Below are 25,389 nucleotides of genomic sequence, written 5' to 3' on the forward strand. Positions count from 1 at the left end.
CAGTCATTGGGCATCTGCCTTCAGCTCAGGTCATGATCCCAGGGTCCTGGGATCAAGCCCCACATCTGGCTCCCAGCCCGGCAGGAAGCCTGCTTCTCCCTCTCCCACTCCCCCTGCTTGTGTTCTTGCTCTCGCTATCTCTCTGTCAAATAAATAAATGAAATCTTTTTTTTTTAAAGATTTTATTGTTTTATTTGAGAGAGAGAATGACATAGAGAGCATGAGAGGGGGTAGAATCAGAGGGAGAAGCAGATTCCCTGCTGAGCAGGGAGCCCGATGCAGGACTTGATCCCGGGACTCCAGGATCATGACCTGAGCCAAAGGCAGTCACTTAACCAACTGAGCCACCCAGGCGCCCCTAAATAAATAAAATCTTAAAAAAAAAAAAAAGCCTGTAGTTTTAAAGGCCAGCATGCTTGGCTCTGAGAGAGCTTAGAGGACATTGGGGCTGCTCTTGAAGAGAAGGCAGGAGAAACAGCCCATGGACATACAGCATGGAAGCAGCAATCTGAAGAGCACCCGGGGCACACAATGGGGAGGTTACTTGCTCATCTCAGACTGTGTCCCAGAGAGGCAGCATTCATGGAGATGCTCCTTCAGTAACAAGGAAACTGGCCAGAGCTATCTCCCTCCCCCATCCCTCAGCATAAGGACAGGGCCACCTGTGGGAACAAGTACAGTGCTGACATGCAATACCTAACTTGTTTACACCAAGCCCTATACACCATACCCCCAACTTCCCACCTCCATACTCTGGAAGAACCACCCTTCCCAGTCTCGCTTGCTTGAGTCCCAACCTGGTGGGCCCCCTCCCCCAGAAGACTGGCCCAACCCCTGCCCACAGTGAGTCTCCTGAACTGGGAGTTCTGTAGGGCTTCAGTTCCAGTGGTGGTGGCAACAGATCTCCTTTCACAAGCAAACCAGAGCATATTTAGTTAAAACTCACCAGATTCAGGCCAGGGACCAAACACTGCCCATAACAGGCAAAGAGAGCCTCTGCAGGCAACTGGCCTGAAGGATAAAGTAGCCAGGACAAAACAGGAGAGCACACACAGAACACACTGAAGACACTCCTAGAAGCACCAGGCTTTTAGGGGAAGAGGGGATGCTACACAGAGCAGGGTAATACAGGAACTCTTCATAAGGCCATTATCCTCAAGATAGAAGATATAGCTGACTTTCCTAACACAGAGAAACAGGCACAGAAACTTAGATAAAATGAGAAGACAGAGAAATGTGTCTCAAATGAAAGAACAGGACAAGGCCATGGCTGGAGATCTAAGCAAAACAGATATAAATAACATGCCTGATAGAGAATTTAAAGCAATGATCATAAGGATACTCACTGGACTTGAGAAAAGAGTGGAGGACATCAATGGGACCATTAACACAGACATAAAGAATAACAGCAGAGTTAAAGGGGTCAATAAATGAAATGTTTGATGGAATGAACAGACCTAGAAGACAGAGTAATAGAAAGTAGTAAGTCTGAACAAAAGAGAGAAGAAAAGAATTATGCAAAATGAGTCTAGACTTAGGGAACTCAGTGATTCCATCAAACATAATAACATTTATATTATAGGAGTTCCAGAGGAAGAAAAGTTAGAAAGGGGGGCAGAGAATTTATTTGAAGAAATAACAGCTAAAAACTGCCCTAATCTGGGGAAGGAAACAAATATGCAGATCCAGGAGGCACAGAGATCCCCCAACAAAATCAACAAAAGTAGATCCACACCAAGACATATTGTAATTAAAATGGCAAAATACACTGATAAAGAAAAAATACTAAAAGCTGCAAGACAAAAGACAGTTACATAGAAAGGAAACCCCATAAAGCTATCAGCAGAAACCTTCTAAGTCAGAGAGGAGTGGCATGATACACTCAAAGTGCTAAATGGGACCAAGAATACTCTATCCGGCAAGGCTATCATCCAGAATGGAAGGAGAGATAAAGAGTTTCCCACACGAACAAAAAAACGAAAGGAGTTCATGACCAGTAAAGCAGCCCTACAAGAAATATGAAAGGGGACTCTTTGAGTAAAAAGGAGAGATAAAAAGTGACAGTATGAAGGCAGTTAACACAAAAGCAGTGAAAATGAATATTCCTGTAAAAAAATCAGTCAAGGAACTAATGAAATAAAAGAATGTAAAATATGACACCATATACCTAAAACATAGGGAGGAGAGGAGTAAAGAATGGGTTCAAATTTAAACAACCATCAACTTAATATAGACTGCTATATGCAGGAGATGTTATATACAAATCTAATGGTAACCACAAATCAAAAACCACTAATAAATTTGCAAAGAATAAAGAGAAAGAAATCCGAATATATCACTAAAGAAAACCAGCAAACCATGGAAGAGAGACAAGAAAGGATAAGAGAAAATCTTCAGAAACAACCATAAAACAAGTAATCAAATGGCAATAAATACATACCTATCAATAATTACTCTGAATATAAATGGACTAAACACTCCAATCAAAAGACACAGACTGACAGAATGGAAAAAAAAACAAGATCCATCTATATGCTGCCTACAAGGGACTCATTTTAGACCTAAAGACAGCTGCAGATTGAAAGTGAGGGAAATGGAGAAACATCTATCATGCAAATGGAAGTCAAAAGAAAGCCAGAGTAGCAATACTTGTACCAGACAAAATAGACTTTAAAACAAACACTGTAACAAGAGACAAAGAAGGACACTATACAGTAATAAAGGGGATGATCCAACAAGAAGATATAACAATTGTAAATATTTATGCACCCAGGGATGCCTGGGTAGTTCAGTCAGTTAAGCATCTGCTTTTGGCTCAGGTCAGGATCCCAGGGTCCTGGGATTGAGTCCCGTGTTGGGCTCCTTGCTCAGCAGGGAGCCTGCTTCTCCCTCTGCCTCTACTTGCTACTCCCCCTGCTTGTGCATGCTCTCTCTCTGACAAATAAATAAAATCTTTAAAAAAAATTTATGTACCCAATATGGGGGCACTCAAATACATAAAACAGTTAATAATAAACATAAAGGAAATAATTGATAATAATACAATAATTGGAGACTTTAACACCCCACTTACATCAATGAACAGATCATCTAAACAGAAAATCAACAAGGGAACAATGGCTTTGAATGACACACTGGACCAGATGGATTTAACAGATATATTCATCCTAAAACAGCAGAATATACATTCTTTCCAAGTGCACGTTTACACTCTCCAGAATAGATCACATATTGGGCCACAAAGCAAGCCTCAACAAATTTAAAAAGATCGAAGTCATACCATGCATCTTTTCTGACCACAATGCTATAAAACTAGAAGTTAACCACAAGAAAAAATCTGGAAAGACCACAAATACATGGAGGTTAAATAGCATGTTACTAAACAATGGATAGGTCAATCAGAAAATAAAAGAAGAAATAAAAAAGTGCATGGAAACAAATGAAAATGAAAACACAATGGTTCAAAACCTTTGGGATGCAGCAAAAATGGTTCTAAAAGGGAAGTTTACAGGCAAAATATGTCCTGCAAAGAAACAAGTGCACATGACTAAGATGTATCCCCCACCATGCCAAGGTCTTGATACCACATGTGTAAATCTGTAAATTATTTTCATTGGAATGTAACTAGTATTATAAACATCATAAGTGTGTACTGTCATTCTAAAGTGGCAGGTAAAAAGAATAAATAAAAAATAAATAAAATAAAATAAAATAAAATAAAATAAATGGCAGGTTAATCTAAATGCCATCAAATCTCAACTGTGATACTTTATTAGATATTCCAACATATGCTGACGCTAAATTACTTCCCTTACCCCTGGTGCTAATACCTTGTGCTCTTTCTTTTAAAAAACAGCTTTACTGGGATGAACAGCTGACCCCTGAACAACAGGGGCTTGAATTGCATGGATCCACTTACATGCAGATTTTTATCACTACAGTACTAAAATGTATTTCTTAATGATTTTGTAGAAATGTAGAAATGTATTTCTATAAATGATTTTCTTAGTAACATAAAATTTTCTTTTTTCAAGCTTGCTTTATTCTAAGAATACAGTATATAATATATACAACATACAAATACTATGTGTTAATCAACTGTTGAGTTATCGGTAAGGCTTCTGGCCAACAGTGGGCTCTTAGTAGTTAAGTTTGGGGGGAGTCAAAAGTTATACATGGATTTTCAACTGCACAGGGGCTAGCACCCTTAACCCTCATGTTGCTCAGGGGTCAACTGTAATTCACATAACATACATCCATCCATTTAAAGTATATAATTCAACGTTGTTTAGTACATTCACACGGTTGTACAACCATATCTAATTATAGATCATTTCATCATGCCAAAAGAAAACCCTATACCCATTAGTAGTCACTCCCATTTCCTCCCACCACTATTCACCATAGCCTGAGGCAACCACAAATCTATTATCTATCTCTATGCATTTACCTATTCTGAACATTTCATAAAATGTAATCATATATGGTTTTTGGTGACTGGCTTCTACCACTTAGCATATTTTCAAGGTTCATTTATGTTGTAAAATGCATCAGGACTTCATTGCTTTTCACGGTCGAATAATAGTCAATTGTATGAGTATGCTACATTTTATTTATCCAATCATCAGTTGATGGATATTTGGGTTTATACTTTTAGGTTATTATGAATAATGCTACTACGAATATTCATGTACAAGTTTACATGTAGACATATCTTTTCAGTTCTCTTTGGTATTTACACTTCACTCTTACTCATATAGCCCTAGTTGGACATTGTGATGATTTTTAATCTTGAACTCCTGCTGAATTATATGAAGGTATATAAATCCAAACACCACAAGAAAATGAGGCTATTGTACTGCAGTTAAATTCATAGTAAGGAAAAAAAATAAGAGAATGTCTTATAAACCTACATAAAAGAGTATTAAATCTTAGGGAAGAATAGGACTAAAGATTTCCAGTTTGTTAGTGTTTAATTTTTCTGAATGACAAAGAGTATGTTACCAAATTCCCAGTGAGCGGGATAAATATAAAACACATGTGAAGGATAAATATAAAACACTTGAAGAACTAAGTGTGGGGGGTGGGAGAGGAGGGAGAGAGGGACAAGGGGAGAGAGAGATGGGGGAGGGAGGGAGGGAGAAGAAAGTGGGGAGGTAGTATAGGGGAGGGGAAGAATGGGAGAGGAAGGGGGGGAAATAGCCAGGAAATTGGCTTAAAAAGCAATGAGAAAAGATCTTTATAACTGTCTGCTGTAAAAGCGATAATAGGATACCCATTTTAAGATAGCCTAAGACTATAAACAGATAACATTCCACCAGGATTTTCAAATGCTCTCAACAAGAAATAATTACTGGAATATCAAGTTGCTATTACCTCCATGCAGGTTTGCTGACAGTACAAACGGATAGGACTTCATCCAGCTCATTACAGCAATAGTTTCTGGTTGGGTAGGATCTGTGATCTGAAAGAACTGGTCTGGGAAATTTCGGTTCAGGTCAAAGTTGTTGCTGTTGTTTCTGCCAATTACACTTACTGAATCTCCTGTATGATAAAGTATTTAAATTTTAGCCATGTTTCATTTACATTTTAATCCAACACATACTACTTCAGCTATCTTAACTCAAAGGTAAATGTGAACACATCAGGCTTCACTATGATTAATCACATTATGATTAAAACACACATTTTCTGGTATTGTACATTAAAAAAGTATATCTCTTCCAGATCTTTTGAACAGAAAGGTAAAACCATTATCCTTTCATTTCTGCCCTCTGTTCATACTTTGAAGGGAAAAAAAAACAACTGTATAAATTATATTAGAGTATTGGCTCAAAAAAAAGTACTGCTCAATTGTCAATAATCCATACACAATGACATGATCACAATGTTGAGTGGACATGACTAATCAGAGGAAGGTTCTATTGTATTGATATACACATCACTAAAACATCGTAAAGAAATAGACCAAATGAAAAGAAGAAAACTGTGATATGCTTACATTAAAGTAATCACAAAAAGGTAGTCAGTCAAGAACACAGTTGGAAGTTTAACCTGATGAAGAAAGGGTTGAATTTAAATTTACTCCTTTTTAATAAGGAGCGGGAATCCTATTATAATCATAGTGATGAGAAAAATTTGCAAGTGAATGAGAAAAACCTACTGGAGGGTTCAGTAGTAGTAAATAGTTTTATCTCTCAGAAAGGTCTCAAAAGAGGAAGGTGGAGGGATTTGTGAGGCTGACAAAGAATAAGGTCCTTAGCGAAGTAAACTGAATAATAAAAAATGGATTAACCTGGTCATTCATTAGGTGATTCTCTCAGTGTTCAGTCAGTGAGAGTCATGTGGTTGCATATTCATATGGTGGTACCTACTCTACTCACTGGTATGATTGCCTGGAAGGAACCACAGTTTGGGAAAAAACAGTTTCTCACATTCCTAGCGTTCCGCATAAAGTGGCCCCTGTAAGCAAGTTGCCCCGGACCCTGCTGACTATATTGCCCCAGGAGAGGTGGGCTGGCCCAGAGGAGGCAGAGAAATGGTACTCAATAACTCAGCAGGTTTATAATATGCATGCATGGGGAGCACAACTGGGAGTCAATTTAGAGTTACCGGCTTCAAAAGAAATTTGGTTTGAGTTTTCACCTATGAGATAGTGTTCCCAATACAATAATTTAACAAAATTACTATGTAACAGTAATTTAAAAAAAATAATTAAACGTATTTTATTAAGTTATTTGTTAATTTATTATTAATCAAATAATTAAGTTCTTTAAAATTATTGGTAGAATGGAAAAATTTATTAAAATCTTATATTATTTTTTTAGGAAATAAGAGCCATTACCAAAGTGGAGAACTCCATTAAATATAAACTTGATATCATAACTGTTGAATGAACTAGCCAATCTTACAAGAATACGAAAGCCAGAACAATTATATAAGAACAAAATAATAAATTCCAAGGAAACAACCAGTTCAAATTCTCTTCTACTCCCAAATAATCATGCTATATGATAATCAAAAAGGTTAAGCATTAATAGACAGCTATTCTTTACCTTCCTGGGCCTTTTCATACCCATCAGGATTCATGGATGGCATAAGGTGAATTCTAGTGCTGCGAACTAAATCTGTCACTTCAGGGTCTGTTCCAAAGTTCTTACAAAGGTATTCCATGAGGTTCAATAGCAGTTCTCGTCCAACTACTTCATTTCCATGCATATTTCCAATATACTTAAATTCTGGTTCACCTGTAAACAAAATAATTGCATGGAAGAGTTTTTTTCCTTTTTATTTTAGCATGGACTCTATTTTTTCCCCAACATGTAAGACCCTGAACCAAAAATTTAACAAAAGATATTTTTTGGCAAAAGAAGCAGGAAAAAGTATCTTATAAAGCAGCTTCCTTATAATATGTATGTCTGAGGAGGCTCAAAGCACACACACACACACACACATACACAGATATGCACATGCCATATAATATGAAAATAAAAATACTATTAGCAGAAGAAAATCTAATCTATGCAGTATATTAAATACTGTGCCTAATATGGATTATTAAATGGATTTCCTTTTTTTCTCGCAAAAGATTGGTTACATTTCTTTTTTTCTTTTAAAGATTTTATTTATTTATTTGACAGAGAGGGAGATAGCGAGAGCAGGAACACAAGCAGGGGGAGTGGGAGAGGAAGAAGCAGGCTTCCCGCCGAGCAGGGAGCCAGATGCAGGGCTCGATCCCAGGACCCTGGGATCATGACCTGAGCCGAAGGCAGACGCTTAACTGACTGAGCCACCCAGGCACCCCTGGTTACATTTTCTTTGTTTCAGTTATACATACTTAAGGTGACTTTTCTAGATGAAACACAGAAATATGGTACATAGTTCTGAAAGGCACTACTGAAATTCTGTATAAGACCATGCTAATTACCTGGTTCATGGACACCTGGATTATCAGATATCTCCATTACATAAAGTTCTCTTGACTCCACTGATTTTCCTAATGAATAAAGCCGGGTGATGTTAGGATATTCATTGGCAAACCTTCTCAAGAAGATTTCCATATCCGGGAAATGGTGGTGGTGAAAGTCCTTGGGCTGAATTGGCTGGTGGAAGGATTGTGTTCCAGGAAGATTATTAAGCAGAGCAACTGTGCTAACAGTTACTACCACCTCAGTTGTGTCAGGGATTACGGAAGCCACGGTTGGCCGAAGGGAAAAATTCACCTTTGTGGCTGGTCCTTCTTTCACTATTATATTATTAATTGTCAGTGGCATATACCTGAAAAAAATTTTTTTGAAAAAGTAGGTGGCTTGGAGTTAGATTCAAACACACAATAGCTTTAACATTATAAAAGCACAATAGCCTTTTCATACTCTTACACTTAGTGGTCTATCAAAACTCAAACTAAATAAAGATAAATGGGTAAACTCAAGACTTTTAGGATATGATCTCAGAGAATCCCAGATTAAGTCTTTAAAGAACTATTTCTCTCACCCTCATCTCAGTTCCACACATTAGAATGCTTACCAAAAACTACATGCAAAGGAAAGAGTAATATGAAAGATGGAGGTCATTAACCCACTGTAACCATTGCTACAATACTCAAAGAAGGGATAAACCGTCCAATTCTTGGCTGTGCTTTTTCAAACTTACATTCCAACTACTTTCGTAAATAGGAAAGTTCAAAATTAAATGAAACATTTTCAATTAAATCCTTAGCAAACTGAGCTTCCAGAAAGGAGTCCGGGGAGGTGAGAAACCACTCATTTCATATATTAGAAAGCTGATGTTAAGACAACTTTTTAAAATGTCTTTCCCAGAGCTCCGAGTTTCTTCTACTCTGTACTCAATTAGCTTTGAGGCAATGCTTTACACAGCTGACCATCTTTTTAAGTGTTTGAAACTGTCCTTCCTCACAATTTTACAATTATGCTTCATATCCAGTTATACTGTTAGACTATGTTACAAAAGACTCCACAATACTATTTTTTCACTATAAAAGGGAAAAATCAGAATACAAGGAAAAATAAAAGCCAGATACAGTAAATAACATTTCCTAGACTGTATTTCTGTCTTAGCTATAAATAGAGGCTTGATATTTTTAGATTCTAAATTCTTACCCAGTTGAAACAGCTGTAATGTTGTAAGTTCCAGGAACAAGTAATCTGTGGAAATCACCAAATCTGCCTGTTATGATATTATGATTAATACCAGCCACTGAGATGGTTGCGTTCTCTAAACCAGATCCCGTGACTGAATCTTTAACAAATCCTTTAACTCCAATGTGAACCTAAAAAAACATGAATCAAAGTAGACTGCATAACCTCTCTTCATTGATGCTAGAACTGCTTAAAAAAAAAAAAAAAAAAAGGTTGCTTCTCTATTTTCCTATGCTCCAAGTGAAAATAAAATATAGACAAAAAATACTGACTCTTAAACTTGGTCATATGTGTCTGACATGTAGACTAGTAATATGCTTTTGAAATTCCCTCTCCTCCAAACCAGACTTCTAATTTTCTCAACAAGTAATAATTTCTCATTAAGTAATAATTTCTGGTATATTCAATCATATATTACCCTGTCTGATATTTAAATTAAACTGATGTCCATGGTTCATATAGTGGTCAAAGGCTCTCTAGCAAATATGATCACATGACATTGTAAGAACCTGACAGTACAAGTTTGGCTGATTATTTCAGTCTATAATGTTCTAAGACAATCAGAGAAAGCCCTCCAGAGGAAGAGAACTGTTAAGGATTGTTATTCCAATGCAACTGAATTTCTCCCTTATATTATCCGCTATTTCTATTCCCCAACCTTCCAGTCAGCTACTTTTACCTTTTCAATCAATGTGATCAAAGACTCACGATTGTTCTCCCATTCTTGTCGAAGCTGCGAAGCAGGTGGGTACTTGCAACAAGATAGCTCTAATGTGATCTCAAAACAGTTGGCCCATACATAATTGTAATCTTGCATACCACCTGTAACATAAAGGAAAAAATAAGTTTACTCTCAGAAAGACCAAAAAAATTAAATGAGCCATCTCTGCATCTATAAATTTTCTTTTCATAACATTGTTTGAAATTGGGGAAGGCTCTTGGATTACAGAGCAGACTAAGAAGGAAGGTTAAAGGAATATACACTGAAAAGGAATATACATAAAGGAAATGTATTTGACTGATAGGATGAACAATTATGAAGAGCACAAACACATCAGTTAATAACAACAGTAATAATGATAACAGCTTTACATTTGGGTGTTTGCCATATGCCAGACCTGTCCTACGAGCTTTGAGAGTATTAACATTTAATCTTTACAGCAAGTGTATAAGGTAGGTATTATTTCACCCATTTTATGTGAGAAGTAGGATACAGAGAGAGAGGTTAAGATTTTTGACAGCATGAGCATGAAAGGTACACATGATCTTAAAGTTGTGAAGGATGTTCATGCCAAAGCATTATTAAGTGCCTACTATTCTAACTGTATTTCCCTTTTCAAGAAGGTGGCAAGAGAAAAAAGAAAGGCCAAACATAGGGTGGTGCAGTTACACAAATGGGGGAGGGGGGAGAAGGTGAGACACAACAAACCCTTTCAAAATGTGTTCAATGGAAGAGGAAAGTAAAAAGGGGAGTAAGCCTCCACAGCCGACTACCTTCACCACTTCTACACCCATATAAGCCCACATACTCATTCTGTAGAAAGCTTATTACCTTATCATTCCTGTCACTTGATTTTTTTAATAGACTTTATTTTTTAAGGCAATTTTAGGTTCATAGCAAAATTGAGAAGGTACATTTATCCCCTGTCCCTAAACAAGCATGGGCTCCCTCATTATCAACATCTGCACCAAAGTGGTACATTTGTTATAACTGATGAACCTACATTATTGACATGTTCTTACCACCCAAAGTCCACAAATTACATTAGGGTTCACTCTTGGTATTGTATATCCTATGGGTTTTGACAAATGTATAGTGACATGTTTCTACCATTACAGTATCATATAGAGTAGTTTCACTGCCCTAAAAATCCATTGTGCCCCACCTATTAACCCCTCCCCCTCCCTAACCTTTGGCAACCACTAATCTTTTTTTTTTTTTTAATTTTTTAAGATTTTATTTATTTGTGAGAGAGAGATTGAGAGACAGAGAGCATGAGAGGGAGGAGGGTCAGAGGGTGAAGCAGACTCCCTGCTGAGCAGGGAGCCCGATGTGGGACTTGATCCCGGGACTCCAGGACCATGACCTGAGCCGAAGGCAGCCGCTTAACCAACTGAGCCACCCAGGCGCCCGGCAACCACTAATCTTTTTACTATTTCCATATGGCTTGGCCTTTTCCAGAATGTCATATAGTTGGAATCTCACAGTATATAGCCTTTTCAGATTGGTTTCTTTCATTTAGTAATAGGCATTTAAAGTTCCTCCATGTCTTTTTATGACTTGATAGTTTTCTTTTTAGTGCTGAATGATATGCCATTGTCTGGATGTACCACAGTTTATTTTACCTGTTTACCTACTGAAGGATGCGTTGGTTGCTTCCAAGTTTTGACAATTATGAATTAAGGCACTATAAACATCTGTATACAGATTTTTGTGTGGACATAAGTTTTCAACTCCTTTGGGTAAATACCAAGGAGCATAGTTGCTGGATCATATAGTAAGAGTATGTTCGGTTTTTTAAGAAACCACCAAGCTGTTTTCCAAAGTGGTTGTAGCATTTTGCCTTCCCCTATCACCAGTGAAAGAGAGTTCTTGTTGCTTCATGTCTTTGTCAGTATTTGTTGTCAGTGTTCTGGATTTTGGCCCTTCTGGTAGGTGGGAAGTGGTAACTTGTTGCTTTAATTTGCATTTCCCTGATGACATGCAATGTGGAGCATCTTTTCTTTCTTTTTTGAAAACTTTATTGATTCACTTGAGACAGAGAGAGAGCCCACACGACTGGGGGGAGGGGCACAGGGAGAAGCAGACTCCCTGCTGAGCAGGGAGCCCGATGCAAAGCAGGGCTCCATTCAGGACCCTGGATCACAACCTAAACCGAAGGCAGATGCTTAACTGACTGAGCCATCCAGGCTCCCCATATCTTTTCATGTTTATTTGCCACTTGTATAACTCTTTTTATTTAAAGATTTTATTTATTAATTTGAGAGAGAGAGAGATCAAGTGGATGGAGGAGCAGAGGGCTAGGGACAAGCAGACTCTGCACTGAGCGCAGAGCCCAACGTGGGGCTCAATCCCATAACCCTGAGGTCATGACCTGAGCCAAAATCAGGAGTCAGATGCTTAACTGACTGAGCCACCCAGGCGCCCCTGCCACCTGTATAACTTCCTTGGTAAGGTGTCTGTTAAGGTCTCTGGCCCACTTTTTAATCAGGTTATTTTTTTTATTGTTGAGTTTTAATTAAGAGTTCTTCATGTATTTTAGATAACAGTCCTTTATCAGATGTGGTTTCTTCCCTTTTTGGGCGGAATAATATTCCACTGTACATGTGTACCACATTTTCTTTATCCAGGTGTCAGTGGACATTTAGGTTGTCTCTTGGCAACTGTAAATAATGCTGCAGTGAACATGGGTGTGCAAATATCTTTTTAAGATCCTGCTTCAATTCTTTTGTATATGTAGTTAGAAGCAGGATTGCTGAATCATATGGTAATTCTATTTCTAATGAGGAAGCTCCATACTGTTTCCTATAGCAGCTGCACTATTTTTATATTCCCACCAACCAGGCAAGGGGTTCCAAATTCTCCATATCCTTACCAACACTTGCTATTTTGTTTTGTTTTGTTTTTTGATAATGACCAACCCTAAAGGAGTATAAGGTGATAAGTCATTGAGGTTATGATTTGCTTTTCACTGGTGATTAGTGATATTGAGTATCTTTTCATATACTTGTTGGCCATTTGTATATTTTCTTTGAAGAAATGTCTAGTCAAGTCCTTTGCCCATTTTTAATCAGATTACTTGTGGGTTTTTTGTTTGTTTGTTTTTGAGTTGTAGGAGTTTTTTATATATTCTAAATATTAACCCTTTATCAGATATATGGTTCACAAATATTTTCCATAGACTGCTTTTTTACTCTGTTGATTGCTTCCCTTGCTACCCAGGACATTGGAGGTTTTTGAACAAAAGTGTGATATGATCTGAATTGCCTTTAAAAAAAAAAAAAAAAAAGTAGGCTCCACGCCCAACATGGAGCCCAATGCAGGGCTTGAACTCATGACCCTGAGACCAAGACCTGAGCTGATATCAAAAGTTGGACACTTAACCAACTGAGCCACCCAGGTGCCCCATGAATTGCCTTTTTAAAAGATCATTCTAACTGCTGGGTGGAGAATGACTGGGGGTGGGGGGTAAAAGTGAAGCAGAGTGAAGAATCAGAAGAAAGTGATGGCTTGGACTAGGTTAGTATTGGACATGAAGCAGGTAGATTTGGATTTAGAAAGGGTTTGTTTATACAGAATCAAGGATGACTTCCAGATTTTTGGCTAGAGAAACTAGGGAGATAGTAGTGCCATTAACTATCTAAAAGGAGAACAAAGGAAGAAGCTATGACATGCCTAAGCTCTGTCTTTGGTCCTCTTCTCTTACTTATTCCCTTGATGTCTCATGGTTTAAATATTATCTACAGGCTGACAACTCTCAAATTTCTATCTCTAGCCTAGACCTCTTTCCCAGACTCCAGACTTGTACATCCGATTGTCTATTCAACATCTCTACTTGAATATCACAAACTTAACATATCTTCATCTTCTCTGAACCTGCTCCACCTGCAGTCTCTCCTATCATGGCTGATGGCACTTCCATCCTTACAGCTGCTCAGGCCAAAAGCCTTTGGAGTCACATCCCAATCTAAAGCATCAGAAAATCATGGTAGCTCTAACTTCAAAATCCAGAATCCAAAGATTTCTCCTCACCTCCATGGCCGCTGCCCTCGTACAAGCCACCATCTTTCTCTGCCTGGATTTCTTCAATCACTCTTAACAGTTCTCCCTGTACCTGCCCTTGCCCTTCTATATTCTTTTTTCAACAGAGATGCCAGATTAATTCTGCTAAAATGTAAGTCAGATGTTACTCTTCTGTATGATGACTCTCTTTTTCACTCAGACTAAAAGCCAAAGTCTTTAGAGTGGCCTAAGGCCCTACGTGATTTGTCTTCTACCATTTCCCTCCCCCCCTTTAACCTTCTTTCATACTCTCTCCATCACTGGCTCTGCATCTGCCACATGACCTCCCTGCAGTTCACTGGATACACTGGGTACCTCCTGACTTTGGATCTTTGCTCTAGCTACTCCTTTGCCTCGTATGCCCTTCTCCCAGATATCCCTGCTTGACTAATTCCCTCACCTCCAGCTCTTTGCTCCAATTTCAACTTGACTTCCCCACTTAAAGTTGCTACTTGCTTCTCCCCACCATTATCCTCAAGCCCATCCCACCAACACTCACAATTCCACTCACCCTTTTGTACTTTTTCTTTTTTCTACAGTACTTAACAATTTACCTAAGTTTATTATTTACTGCCTATTTCTCTCTGCTAGATTATAAGCAACACAGGGGCAGAGATATTTGTTATACCCACTGATGGATAGTCCAAGCACCAGAACAGTATCTGGCACACAGGAGTCCTTCAGTAAATATCTGTTGAAAGAATGAAACTAAGTAGGTAATTAAGATTTCTGTTTTGAATGTATTAAATTTGAGATGCCCACTGAACATCTATATAGAGATGTCAAAGACTTTGTCTTCCCAGAATATATGCATTCTCTAATCACCACAAGCCCAGTAACTTGGTCTTAACATTCTTCTTAGAAGGCAAGGTATCCATCTTTTGGCTTTCTCTTATTGTCCAGCATCTTGGTACTCACTTTGGGTCTGGCATCTATGATCATCTTTGGTTAACTCTCACTTGTATGTACACATGTGGACATACACATACTGTTCATCATATATAATATTTATTAGTCTTTTCCAATTTTTACTACTGTATTAGTCATAGTATAATGGTCATTGTGTTTAAGACATTATACTAAGATTATAGGGATTTATAAATAAGAGACATACCTTCATTCATAGTCTAGAGTCTTGGTGAGGAAGGAAAATACAGAACACATAAAAATAATAATTTCAGAGCAATGCAAGTATGAGCTAATATTTTTTTTGCATATGTAAAACTTAATAGCTGTGTTAAATTGCAAACATGGCCAACTCATACTTTAATTATGCCAGAAGGCAGTGAAGGAGACTACTTACAACACTATAATCACCAGGCCTGAGTCCTGGCATTCTTTTGTCTGTCCCTTAATTGTCTTACTTCAGTGGCAATTTAAGAAACACTAGCTAAGAGCAACAAGAAGACCAAGTTTACAGTAATATTTTGGAATATTATCTAATCCACTTTTTAGACTTAACTTTAATAGTACTGTAACTAGCCAGTGCCAATCAATGACACATAGAAATATATTCCCAGGGTGGGGGTAGAAAGGAAGAAGTCTTTGAAAATAAGACTTTAAGAGAAGAAATTACATTCAGTGGCCTCTAGTCCCACAGATCACTCACTGTAGCGACTTTTTTTTTTATCATATAACTTTAGAAACAATCTAAAACTGAAAGTCAGATTCATGGAGACAAAACTCTTTTTGTAGGTCCTATAGATTTGAGGAAATATTACAGTGAATAGTGTACCTAACTGTAACACATCTTTGTGGAGTTAATTATAGCTTCACAGCATAGAATCTAGTGGAAATATAAAATCTTCATTAAATCTTGACATATAGTCCCCAAATTTTCCTTTGATAAGACCCTATTTAACAGAAAGCCATGTAAATATTGGAAATAAAAGGATGACTACACTACAGAAAAACAATACAGGGGCGCCTGGGTGGCTCAGTTGTTAGGCGGCTGCCTTTGGCCTGGATCATGATCTCAGGGTCCTGGGATCGAGCCCCGCATCGGGCTCCCTGCTCCGCGGGAAGCCTGCTTCTCCCTCTCCCACTCCCCCTGCTTGTGTTCCCTCTCTCGCTGTGTCTCTCTCTGTCAAATAAATAAATGAAATCTTAAAAAAAAAAAAATACAAAAACTAATTCCTTCCCCATATTTCACCAATAATCAGAAAACGTAACAGAAAAAAAGATCTCAGCAACAAAACCTATAACACATGTAGGATTAAATGTAATAAAATGCCTAATATAAATTAACATTATTAAATTTTACTGAGGGATGTAGATTTCATGCCTCTAGATAGGAGGCTTATAAAAATATTAAATTTCCCTGAAATTAATTTACAAATACTACTCAGAAAAACAGATTTTTATTGGAACTGGACAAAATGATCTAGAATTTGGAAAAACAAATGGGTGAGAATATCCAAGAAAACATTAAAAAATAAGAATGACAACAGGGACTTGAATTGCCACATATTAAAATGTCTTAAAACTGTACTTACTAAAGCAGTTTATCAAAATAAACAGACCAACAGAACAAAGTAGAAAGCACAGAAATAAAAGCATTTGCAATATGATTAAAGACACATTTAAGACCAAGGGGGAATGAATTAGTCAGTAATTGTTACATGAACAACTGGTTAACTATGTGACAAAAAATACAGGTGAGCTTTACCTCATATCATACCAAATAAACTCTTAAATCCATATGGAATTTGATGTAAAAATGAAACCGTAAGCAAAACTGGAAGCCAACATAAATATTTTTGTACTCTCAGGATGAGGAGAATCTTTCTTTTTCTTTTCTTTTCTTTTTTTTTTTTTTGAGGAGAACCTTTCTAAGTTTGATAGCAAAGTAGTATGAAAGCATAAAAGGAAAAAAATGATAGATTTAACTAGTAACAACTGTAAAATATTTGTTGATCAAAAAACTACCTTAAAAATTTTAAAAAGAGACTAAGGAAAAAAACATAAAATAAGGGAGTATAGAACACTCCTGGGTAATAATTTAATAATTATGGGTATAAAATCTTTGGCATGACCTTAACAGAGAAATTTCTTTTCCAGGAATTTATTCCAAGATAATAGCTACAAAGATGAGGACTACAGTGTTTAAATTGAAGGAGAATAAAACTGGAAACAACCTGACTATCCAAAAATGGGGGATCAGTTTATAATTATATAAAATGGGCTACTGTGCAACTATTTAAGGTATTGTGGACACACATTTATGGGCATGATATTTACCATATAATAACAAAAAAGGTTATAAAACAGCATATAAAGATATATCTTTTTGCATGATACTTTAAACTTTATTCTTCTTTGAAACAGACAGAGTTTCTCAGTTCCCCTATACTCAAGTATGAGTTAACTGATTCAAAACAATTCTGACAATCTCTCTAACCAACATGCGGTTTTATTGAGTCATAGTTTATATATTGTAAAAGTCATCCCTTTTAAGTATATAGTATAATGTGTACATTCATATAAGCCCCACCACAATCAAGATACAGAACATTTGTGTCATCCCAGGAAGTTCCTTTCCCCCAGCTCCCAGGCTCTGGGCAACCACTAACCTAATTCCTTTGCCTATATTTTTGCTTTCCCAGAATGTCATATAAATGAAATCATGTAATGTAAAGACTTTTGTATGAGGCTACTTTCACTCAGCACAATGCTTCTGAGATTGATTCATACTATTGCATATTACATGCTGTCTATAAGAAACTCACTTTATTTTTTTAAGATTTTATTTAGAGAGAAAGAGAGAGCACAAGTAGGCAGAGCAGCAGGCAGAGGGAGAGGGAGGAGGAGGCTCTCCGTTGAGCAGGGAGCCTAATGAGGGGCTTGATCCCAGGACCCCGGGATCATGACCCGAGCGGAAGGCAGATGCTTAACCGACTGAGCCACCCAGGTGCCCCAAGAAACTCCCTTTAAATATAATGGTATAGGCAAGTTAAAAGTAAAAGAAGAGAAAAAGATATACTATGCGAACACAAAACAAAATTGGAGGGGCTATAGTGGTATCAGCTAAAGTAGACTTGAGAACAAGGAAAAGTACCAGGGTTAAAGAGGGATATTACATAATGATAAAAGGCTCAATTGACCAAGAAAACATTACGATTCAAGTCTACCATCAACTAGATCTAAATGACATTTATAGCACATCCCACCAAACAAGAGCAGCATGCACACTCTTTCCAAGTACAAATGGAACACTCATCAAGACAGACAACATGCTGGGTTGTAAAACAAACTTAACAAATGTACAAGAACTGAAATCATATAAGGTATATTCTTTGACATGATGGAATTACATAGAAATCAGTAATAGAAAGCTATATACAGAATATCCTTTTCTTAATGAAATCTCAAAAAAGTAAAGCAAATTTCCTCTGAGTCTATAATAATAAACTATTCTCAGAAAGCAACTTATGAGTTGTGGTATCTACCTAATCTACATTTCTAAACTCATAGGAACCCACCAATGTGAATAGTAGCAAACTAAACTTTTAATTGCAATACAAAAAAAATATAAAAAAGCTATCCTTTTTTTTTTTTTAAAGATTTTATTCATCCATTTGTGTGAGAGAGAATGAGAGAGAGCACATGAGAGGGGGGAGGGTCAGAGGGAGAAGCAGACTCCCTGACGAGCAGGGAGCCCGACGTGGGACTCGATCCAGGGACTCCGGGATCATGACCCGAGCCGAAGGCAGTCGCCCAACCAACTGAGCCACCCAGGCGCCCTAAAAAAGCTATCCTAACTCTAGAATATCAGAAAGTTTTTATTCACTAGCTTCAAGTTTCACTTTAGAAATTATTTTTTTTAATCATCTAAAAAAACCTAGAAGCAAATGAAGATATTAACTGAGTTATGAATAACTTAAGAATTTTCTTTTGCAAGGTGCTACAAATAGGCATTATTTGTTATCTGTATTAAACTTAACATTTATTTTACCAATACTAAATGTCAATGAGTAATCTTTTTTTTTTAAAGATTTTATTTATTTATTTATTTGACACAGAGAGAGCAAGAGAGAGAGAGAGAGCAAGCACAAGCAGGGGGCAGGGGGAACGGCAGGCAGGGGAGAAGCAGGCTCTCCGCTGAGCAAGGAGCCTGATGCGGGACTCGATCCCAGGACTCCGGGATCATGACCTGAGCCAAAGGCAGACGTTTAACCGACTGAGCCACCCAGGTGCCCGTCAATGAGTAATCTTAACTAGGCAGCTGGTTTAGATCTTGTCTTGATCTTTTCCTCAGTAACAAAAAAACCTACCTATACAAAGCTACAGTTCCCTGTTAACAGAACAGCCATTAATCTGTAGATAAGCCTGATGTTACTGGCAGCTGAGCTACTTCCAGATTCAGTTAATATGTTTGCTTTTTTTAAGGTGATGTCATGTGGCTCAAAACAGACTAAAGGATTAAATATCAGACCTCAGAACAGTATCTTTATCCAATTAAGGAAAATTTAAATTTGGGGAGTGGAACATTCATTACAGGCATGCCTCAAAGCAATAAAGCACTTTATTAATAGTATAAAAGGATCTGTTATTTATCTGACTTATTAACAATCATAAATAAGCAAGTCTCTATTATCCATTAGTCTCTCAGGGGGCTATCTAAGCCAATGACCTTCAAACTTGTTTATTCATACTAAAATAATTTTTGAAAAATTATGCAGTGCTTTACATATTTTTAAGTTGGTATCTAAAAGTTTTCATCTTAAGTTTAAATAGTTGCAAACAGTGTAATTTCCTGGATGGTATAATTTTTATACTTTTAAATAAAACTTTTACATTATTATTTTAGATGTACCCAAATAAATAAAAATATAGATTTAATTCCTGGAAGCATCTATTTAAAACTTGTGTGAACATATACTCTTCTTTAACAATAGGAATTTTACATCTTCCGTTTTTCTACTTGAACTTATATTTCTATTCCGCTTCATCCACAGATTGTTATTTGAACATGATATACTTATATGGTTCAAAGTCTTACACTGATCATCCTGTATCACTTCAAACTATAGTATGTATGTATACATACTTAAATTTTCCTTAATTTTCAATTTCTAATGCCCTAAGTACTAATTTTTGTCTTTTAGATTGAATTATTACAATAACTACTGGCATAAAATTTATCAGAAAGGCAAAATTATAAATTTTAATAAACAGGTAATAGTTACTGAAAATATATTTATTTATTTTAAAGATTTTATTTATTTATTTGAGAGAGAGAGCATAAGAGAGAGAGCACAAGCAGGGGGGAGGGCAAAAGCAGAGGGAGAAGCAGACTCCCCACTGAGCAGTGAACCTGATGCAGGACTTGATCCCAGGACCCTGGGATCATGACCTGAGCCAAAGCCAGACGCTTAACGACTGAGCCACCCAGGCGCCCCTGAAAATATGTTTTTTAAAAAATATTTATTTATTTATTATGGGGGGAGGGGCAGAGAGAGACGGAGAGAGAATCCCAAGCAGACACCCCGCTGAATGCAGAGCCAATGTGGGGCTTAATCTCATGACCCTGAGATCATGACCTGAACCGAAATCAAGAGTCCGTAGCTCAACTGACTGAGCCACCCAGGTGCCCCAAAAATACCTTTTAATGAGAAGTTTGGTGTGATGCTTTTATGATACGGTTAAAGTAAAATTGTCCCTTTTGTTTTGGTGCCCTGGAATTTTGTAAAACTGAGTCAACATACCATAGTGAGCTTCAGGTGGGTAGAAAACTATGCCTATCTTCAGTCAAGTGGGCAAAGAGGACATATGATCGAACCCCCGCAGTAAGCATCTCTCTCAGGCCAACCAATTTTAGGAAAGAGTAGGTATGGAAGACCTGGAAATTTATTTCCTTAAAGTTATCGGAACAGGTCTCTTCCTTCTCCACACACATACCTCAGTTTGAAAACCACTGATTTAGATTATTTCCTCTACTCACAAGGAGAACTGACAAAGAAAAAAAAATGGTATAAATTTTGCTTTTAAACCTACCTACCAGGCGCCTGGGTGGCTCAGTCGGTTAAGCGACTGCCTTCGGCTCAGGTCATGATCCCAGGGTCCTGGGATCGAGTCCCACATCAGGCTCCCTACTCTGCAGGGAGCCTGCTTCTCCCTCTCCCACTCCCCTTGCTTGTGTTCCCTCTCTCGCTGTGTCCCTCCGTCAAATAAATAAATAAAATCTTTAAAAAAAAAAAAAAACCTACCTACCTGGGTGTCTGGCTGGCTCAGTCAGAAGAGTGTACAACTCTTGATCTCGGGTCGTAAGTTCGAGCCCCATGTTGTAGAGATTAAACTAAAAAAAACTTAAAAAAAAAAATGCTACCTACCAATCCAAAGTTTTCTTTGTTCAGAAAAAACTGAATGCAATGTACTATGAAACCTATAATGCTTTCATTCCTTTAGCAGCATCAAAAACAAGACTAAAAATGTAACCATTAGGAATCTGTCCAGTAATACAACAAATTGTGATCAACAGTAATTATTATGGGTGGCTAAATCTGATAAAAGGACCTACTCATACCCATTAAACTCCTTCACTTGTCTAACAGCAAATTTTCATATGCTTCAGGACACTCAATTCATCCTTATCATGGAACCAGTCCCTATTACTGTTTTCACTATAGAGATCTAGCTTTGTCGGGGGAGGAGAGGAACGCTTCATTCAAAAACAGGGAACTAATGAATGACTCACTCTTACCTCTCAAGCAGAAAGTCAATAGAAAAAAAAAAATCAATGTTTCAGTGTTAAGAATTAAACATACCAAGTTTATTTTAACTTGCCTTAGTAGGCCAAACTATAAAGTATCAAACTGTATTATATAAGAACCCTATAAATTTTTTACAGAAAAAAATCGCAACATATTAGGAAATTTTATAGGAAAAACATTTTGGAGTATAGGAATATAGATAGGCAATTTCCACTGTAGATTCAAATTTGGAGCTTACTGCTATTTCTTTAATAAAACTACTTCAAAGTAGGGACTCCTGGGTGGTTCAGTCTGTTAAGTGTCTGCCTTCAGCTCAGGTCATGATCCCAGGGTCCTGGGATCAAGTCCCCACCTTGCTCATTAGGGAGCCCACTTCTCCCTCTGCCTGCCACTCCCCCTGCTTGTGTGTGCTGTCTCTCTCTCTGTCTGACAAATAAGTAAATCTTTAAAAAACAAAAATAAAAACAAAACTACTTCAGGGACACCTGGGTGGCTCAGTTGGTTAAGCATCTGCCTTCAGCTCAGGTCATGATCCCAGGGTCCTGGCACTGAGTCTCACATGGGGCTCCTCGCTCAGCAGGGAGCCTGCTTCTCCGTCTGTCTGCCACTCCCCCTGCTTGTGCTCTTTCTCTCTCCCTCTGGCAAATAAATAAAATCTTAAAAAAAAAAAAAAAAATACAGGGACTAGTGAGAAGTTCTCACAATTTTGACATTTGTGAACAATTTATTTATAGATAATAAGTGAGTTTTAAGTGATAATTTTGTACTCCCTGAGATATTTTTAAAAGCTAATGAGCATAGTGCTCATAAAAAATTTTAAGTGGGACATCTGGGTCAAATGAATAGAAAAAAACCGAGGTTGCCCTTTAAAAAAATTCCCCATATTCCAGGTCTTTAAATTCAAGTTTACTTCGAGCAAATCTTAACTGAATTTGGTCTTTGTATTCTCAGCAACTTTATCTATTTCCTTCACCACTCCCACTGAATATATATTTGCTAATGATATGGTTCTACAAAGTTAAACTAAATTACACAGTCCTGCATCTATTTTCAGTTTTGTTCAAGTTGGTCAACATGATCTCTCACACAGCTCTTTGAACTGCATTTTCCTTTTTTTAAAGTACTTTCCCATTCTCTACCACCTGAGTTAAACAGAAAAAAGAAAAAAGAAAAAAGAAAAGAAAAAAAAGCACATCTAATATCTAGACCTCAGATCTGAAGATTTAAGGTACCAAAGCCTAAAGTAGTGATTAATGGTTGGTTCTCAACCTTCATGTAAGTCTATCACATTACAAAATATACAACTTCGCTGCTCCTAAAGGCTATATTTTAGTTTACTAAAGCAAACTCATGACTCGAGTAGAAGCAAATATTCTGTTTGAGAACCGTTTTACCTTTTGCTTTCCTTTCAAATTAGGCAGCACTCAGATTAAAACAGAGAAAAAGGAAGAGGTCCAAGCACCTCCTTAATATACAAGATCACATAAGACCAAAGCACTTTACTAATGCACATTTGATTATCAATAGTATTCTTAAACATGAACAATGGACCGAGAATTAATATCTGAACTTCCAGCATTCCTTAAAGAAAACATCCCGGTGCAAATGCCAGGAGTACATTCACTTTAGAGGTTAAAAAAAAAAAAACAACAACAACCCAAACCCCACCCATCTGTTCATTTATATATGTACTCTATTTTTTAAAAAATATTTTATTTATTTATTTATTTATTTATTTATTTATTTATTTATCTATCAGAGGGAGAGAGAGAGCGCACGCGCGCGCACAAGCAGGGGGAGCAAGAGAAGGAGAAGCAGGCTCCCCGCTGAGCAGGGAGCCCGATGTGGGGCTCGATCCCAGGACCCTGGGATCACGACCCGAGACGAAGGTGGACGCTTAACCGACTGAGTCACCCAGGCGCCCTATGTATTCTATTATACATATATATTCTAATCGAATTTCTGGCTCCAGCTCTAAGCAATTAAATTATGCCAGGACACAGTATCAATTCAATTTTCAAAATCATATACGCTGCCATACGCTTTCCACATCTCAAAACTGCTAAATCTCTTTATCATCCTGACTTCTCTCCTAATTTTCAGAGCCTATTTCCCAACTGCCCACTGGGTACTTGTAACTAGTGCATCAAGTACCATCCCCGATCTTCACTCCTCTATCACCTGAAGAGAACACGAACACACACACATACTCCTCCAATTAGTTTTCCCAGGTTCAATCACTTTTCCAGGCTCAAAACCTCCAAGTTATACCTTTGGATCCTCTTTTTGACACTCTGTTCTACCATCTAATGGATGATCAATCCTGCAGTTCTTTTTGCACAATTTCTTGTATCTCATACTCCCTCTTTATTCCCACAGCATTCCTCTAGATAAAGCCCTTATCTCCAAAAAAAAAAAAAAAAAAACCTTGCTCCAAAGAACTGTAAACACCTCCCTAGTCTCTCTTCCTCTAGCACTCTTTCCCTGCCAATACATTTTGTATAAAGATAACTCCAAATGAATAGTACCACACTGTCCTTATGATCAAATAATTCACACTCTAGCAGGAGACACAAAAAACTATGAACAACATAACTGGACAAGCATCATATTGATGGTATCAAAAAAAGCTCTAGGAGGGCGCCTAGGTGGCTCAGTCGTTAAGCATCTGCCTTCGGCTCATCATGATCCCAGGGTCCTGGGATCGAGCCCTGCATCGGGCTCCCTGCTCCGTGGGAAGCCTGCTTCTCCCTCTCCCACTCCCCCTGCTTGTGTTCCCTCTCTCGCCTGTGTCTCTCTTGGTCAAATAAATAAATAAAATCTTAAAAAAAAAAAAAGCTCTAGGAAGGTAAGACAGTGACAGTGACCCTAGAGCTTCCACTACGTGGAACTGGAGAAAAGCATCCCAGAAAATAGCCCAAGGTTCACGTTTTGGGGAAAGGACAAGTAGTTCAATGACAGGGGAGAAGTAGGAGAGAAGACCAGAAACGTAGGGTTGAGTCAGACTCTGAGACCTTTAGTGTCATGCTATTAAGTTTAGACTTGATCCCATTAATATGTGAAACAAGCAAAGGTATAAGAATGCTTTAGGTTTCTGTAAGTTTGCTACTTTGCTTGTAATATATAATTCTAAAAACAAAGTAATACAAACACTAATAAAACCAGACACATCTTCCATAAGTATACTTTCCTCTCTACTTCAAATTACTGAAGACTGCAGGAAAATTAGATACGAGGACAATATTCTGTATATGTTCATTAGTCAGGTTGGTTTATTTATGTTATTTAATTCTACTGTGTCCTTACTGATATTTTTGTCTTTGTGATCTAACAAATACTGAGACATGTTTAAAATCTCCTACTGTATTTATGGATTTGTCTATTCTTAATTTCAGATATTGCATTTTTTTCAGTTCTGCACTGTCCATTTGATTCTTTGTTTTAAATAGATTACAATTTTCTGGCATCATATGATTAATCCATAATACCCTGCGTTTGTTTGCTTTTTATTTATTTGAGTATAGTTAATACACAATGTTACCTTAGCTTCAGGTGTACAACACAGTGATTCATCAAGTTCATACACTATGCCATGTTCACGGCAAGTGTAGCTGCCACCTATCCCAACACATCACTATTATGATATCATTGACTTCAGTCCTTCTGCTGCGTATTTTACTCCCTTGACTTCTTCATTCCATAACTGGAAGCCTGTATTGCCCACTCCCCTTCACCG

The 25,389-nt window shown here is 37.5% G+C and overlaps 1 protein-coding gene across 1 annotated transcript in view; it reads right to left on the reverse strand.

Annotated features, from left to right (window-relative positions):
- CPD (carboxypeptidase D) overlaps positions 1-25,389 on the reverse strand; it is an 80,198-nt gene that overhangs the window by 40,575 nt on the left and 14,234 nt on the right. The window contains exons 3-7 of the mRNA XM_064583205.1: positions 9,838-9,980; positions 9,120-9,289; positions 7,928-8,277; positions 7,056-7,247; positions 5,377-5,544 (exon numbers count right to left, since the gene is read on the reverse strand). Of these exons, the coding sequence (XP_064439275.1) occupies positions 5,377-5,544; positions 7,056-7,247; positions 7,928-8,277; positions 9,120-9,289; positions 9,838-9,980 (1,023 nt within the window). The remainder of the gene's footprint in view (positions 1-5,376; positions 5,545-7,055; positions 7,248-7,927; positions 8,278-9,119; positions 9,290-9,837; positions 9,981-25,389) is intronic.

This window comes from Mirounga angustirostris, unplaced genomic scaffold (assembly GCF_029215605.1).
Source record: "Mirounga angustirostris isolate CCGP_5_RB_7025 unplaced genomic scaffold, mMirAng1.0.hap1 SCAF_17, whole genome shotgun sequence".
Taxonomy (NCBI): domain Eukaryota; kingdom Metazoa; phylum Chordata; class Mammalia; order Carnivora; family Phocidae; genus Mirounga; species Mirounga angustirostris.